Source organism: Cebus imitator, unplaced genomic scaffold (genome assembly GCF_001604975.1).
Source record: "Cebus imitator isolate Cc_AM_T3 unplaced genomic scaffold, Cebus_imitator-1.0 Scaffold144, whole genome shotgun sequence".
NCBI lineage: Eukaryota > Metazoa > Chordata > Mammalia > Primates > Cebidae > Cebus > Cebus imitator.
In genome coordinates this window covers 1,163,609-1,167,132 of record NW_016107459.1, presented here as the reverse complement: position 1 = coordinate 1,167,132, position 3,524 = coordinate 1,163,609, and the positions used below count along the sequence as shown (strand labels likewise).

Here is a 3,524-nt window from a genome sequence, read left to right as displayed (position 1 = left end):
AAAAAAAAAAAAAAAAAAAAAAAAAATTGTGAATCACAGATTTTATGTGACATGTCCAATGTCCACCACATTTAACAAACATGAAGAGACAGAAGCGTCTATGGATTTGAAATCCCGTGTCTACACTTTGGCCTTCCTGCCCTGTCTAGCCACAGAGGACATAGATTAATATATTCATTGGAAAAGCATTTAAATACCTGGATGTCAAATATCTATTCAAAGGGTGAACAAAAGGATTTACTCCTGGTGCTTAAAATCCTTCAGTTAGGCCGGGCGTGGTGGCTCACGCCTGTAATCCAAACACTTTGGAGGCCAAGGTGGGCAGATCACCTGAGGTTGGGAGTTCAAGACCAGCCTGACCAACATGGTGAAACCCCGCCTTATAAACAAACAAACAAACAAACAAACAAAATCCTTCAGTTGTTCCCTATAGCATTCAAATTCAAAACTACTTAGACAAAGGCTTTGTAAATCTGACTCCTAATCCAATCTACCAAATCATTCTGCCAAATTCCAGTTACACAAAGTATTTAAAAATATTACTCTAATGATAACTTCTAGAGGATCTGCCACCATCACTTCTACATTTAAGTGGAAGAGTGGCAAAAAAAAAAAAAAAAGATAACAAGGATAAACTTGTGTTCTGTCAGACTACATTAAGTTAAAAGCTACTTATGAAACAGTTTGTATAAAAAAGATATTACTGAAAAAATATTAAAATATAACTTCCAACATTCCTTTCACCTTTCATAAGAAACTATGTAACTATTGAGTTTATGCTCAGGAATCATACTGCCAGGACTTGAGTTCAGACTCTGTCAAGTTCCTAATAACCTCTCTGAATCTCGTTTTACATTAACCCCTATGTCAGTTATACCTATCGTGTAGAATTATTGTGCAAATTAAATGACAGAATGTGAAGCACTTATCACTATGCCTGTAAAACAGCAAGAGCTCAAATATATTCCTCTAATAGTTAACTGTTCAATGAACACAGATTCAAGTGGAAATCTCAATTTTTTGGCTTATCCTCAAATCCTTTTGTCTCTGACAATCTGCTGATGAAGTTAAAAATATTCATTCATCATGAAGAATACCAACTATTCATTTGCATTCTGAGGACATCCAGGAAGTCAAGTAAATCTTGCTGTTTTACAGCAATAACTTGATGTGATCTGATCTTCCCTTGTGTACAGAGGTTGTCTTCAGGCACCTTGTTCAATGTCTAGCACATAGATGATCAATATTTTGAGGGAATACTGGAATGAATGATTATGTCTGGCCAAATAACCCCAAAGTCTATCACAGGACTGAATCACCTACACTGCTCTTCCAGTAGTAACCATTCTGACCTATGGATGACCTAAGTTCTGATTTCAACTTCCACCATTGGGCCATATTCCAAGAACTCATACAAAAGTGAAGCAACAATGGATGGATGCTCAGTTGAGGGTACATGGTGCTTATAGCAGTCCCAAAGCTGTATTTAAAAGGGCACACTACAGGACAATGCATCAATATTCATGAAATCAAGAATAAAAATGAGAATCCGTTCTTCCATCTTTTAAAAACTGTCCTTGATGTTACATCAATTTCAACATTGTAACTCACCTGTTTTTTCAGTTATATCTGAATCAGGAGTGTTTGCCCTGCTAACTTCCCCTTCAGCATTCTCCTCTTCAGCACTAAGAGAAATTGGTGAAGAAGGGCCAGGCTGGGAGGGTTGAGGGGTTGCTTCGGGCGCTTCCTCAATCTTACTCCTTTTCTCAAAGCGAAAACGGTCCAGGTTGAAAAGATTCATATTGGTAGAAATCACCACCTTGCAGGGATGGGGGCTTTAAATGAACTATCTGCAGGGGAAAAATAAACAGAGGAAGAGAGGCCATGAAAACAACATAAAATACATGCCACAGCAGTTTATTCCCAAGGCAATAAAGGGCCCGCAAACATGCCAGTGGCTCAGGACTATTATGGCTACGCTTCATTGTTAGGCCACCACGATCAGAAGGTGGACCGGGTATCTTTCTAAAATTTCCATTGCTTTTCACTCCCATTCGTCCGCCTCCCCCACCCGCCCCTCCTCACTGAAACCACGAGCTGACCCTCGTGCAACCTCCTCTTACCCCAGCACGCGCAGGCACGTTCCCCAGTATAACCCCCTAGCGGGCCTCGCGCCCGCACACAGAGAGAGGCTCCCTGTGCTACGTGCCCCCTGTCTCGAGAAAGGACCTGCCAGAGCCCGCGCCTCGACACTGCGGGGACACAAAGGGGCCAAAGAAGGGGAGCGGCGGAGGCCGTGCTGGCGGGCACCCGCCCGGAAGTTGACGCGGCGCGATCCCAGCTGAGAGGAAGCTGATAGGATTAAGAGCACACAGGAGGGTTCAGAGGTGGAGCGTATACTGAGGCATCTTTTTAACGTTCAATCGCTCGCTTGTTCTTTCTTCCCTCAGTACTTACGATCTTGTAGCCTCAGTTCTATGTAACAAAGGTTGAAAATAAAAAAATAATTCCTGGCGTGGGGCGACGGTAGCCGTGCCGGGACTTTCCAAAACAGCACGAAAAACCCTTACAAGCGCGTAATGATGACGCAACACGCAGCCTAGGCTTTTTCTTCCCAAACAACGCGCGAGCCGAAAATGTCTAGGCGCGCGCTGTTGTCATGGTAATTCGTACCCGTCTCTGCCGGCTTGTAAGGGCCAGATTGATCTGTACCTTTGTCCTGTTTCTGTAAGTTAGCTACAGAGTTAATAAATAGAACAATAGTAAATAGCATGATGACAAAAAATAACAATATATGATACAATTAGTATACATTGTATTATAATCTTTAATGTTTCATCTATAATGTGGATAGCATAATAGTAATAATATTGTGCCAAGCATTTTAAGTGTATAATCCCAATCCTTACAAGAAGCCTATGTTTACAAAGCAAAGAAAGTGAGACCTGCAATTGCATATGTAATTAATGAGGGATAAGAACCCCAGGATGTTGAGCTTCAAAGCATTTGAAGTAATTCCTCACTTTCGGCGAGATTGTTCTTAGAGTGGAATTTGATTTTTTTTCTAATTTAATTTTTAATGTTTGCGAGTACATAGTAGGTGTACATATTTATGGGGTACATCAGGCAAGCAATGTGTAATAATCCTGTCAGGGTAAGTGGGGTATCCATCACAAGCATTTATCCTTTGTGTTTCAAACCATCCAGTTATATTATTTTAGTTATTTAAAAATGTACAATAAATTGTTGACTGTAGTGATGCTCTTGTGCTATCAAATAATAGATCTTATTCATTCTAGCTGTATTTTTGTACCCGTTAACCATGCTCACCAACCCCCCTCCGACCCACACTACCCTTCCCAGCCTCTGGTAGCCATTGTTCTACTCTCCGTTTCTCATGAGTTCAATTGTTTTAATTTTTTAGCTCCCACAAATATAATAAATGAGAACATGTAAAGTTTGTTTTTCAGTGCCTGCCTTATTTCCTTTAATATAATGACCTCCATTTCCATCTATGTTGCAAA

At 40.7% G+C, this 3,524-nt stretch overlaps 1 protein-coding gene across 3 annotated transcripts in view; it reads right to left on the bottom strand.

Annotated features, from left to right (window-relative positions):
• The window catches only part of SMARCAD1 (SWI/SNF-related, matrix-associated actin-dependent regulator of chromatin, subfamily a, containing DEAD/H box 1), a 78,595-nt gene extending 76,011 nt beyond the window's left edge, over positions 1-2,584 (bottom strand). For 2 of the 3 annotated variants that reach the window (XM_017542402.2, XM_037743426.1), the window contains exons 1-2: positions 2,458-2,584; positions 1,612-1,850 (exon numbers count right to left, since the gene is read on the bottom strand). In XM_017542402.2, coding sequence (XP_017397891.1) covers positions 1,612-1,801 — 190 coding nt within the window. In that variant the 5' untranslated portion in view covers positions 1,802-1,850; positions 2,458-2,584. Of the gene's footprint in view, positions 1-1,611; positions 1,851-2,123; positions 2,388-2,457 lie in introns of those variants that run through there. The other variant, XM_017542404.2, reaches the window with a different exon arrangement.
• Between the last annotated feature and the right edge of the window lie 940 nt (positions 2,585-3,524).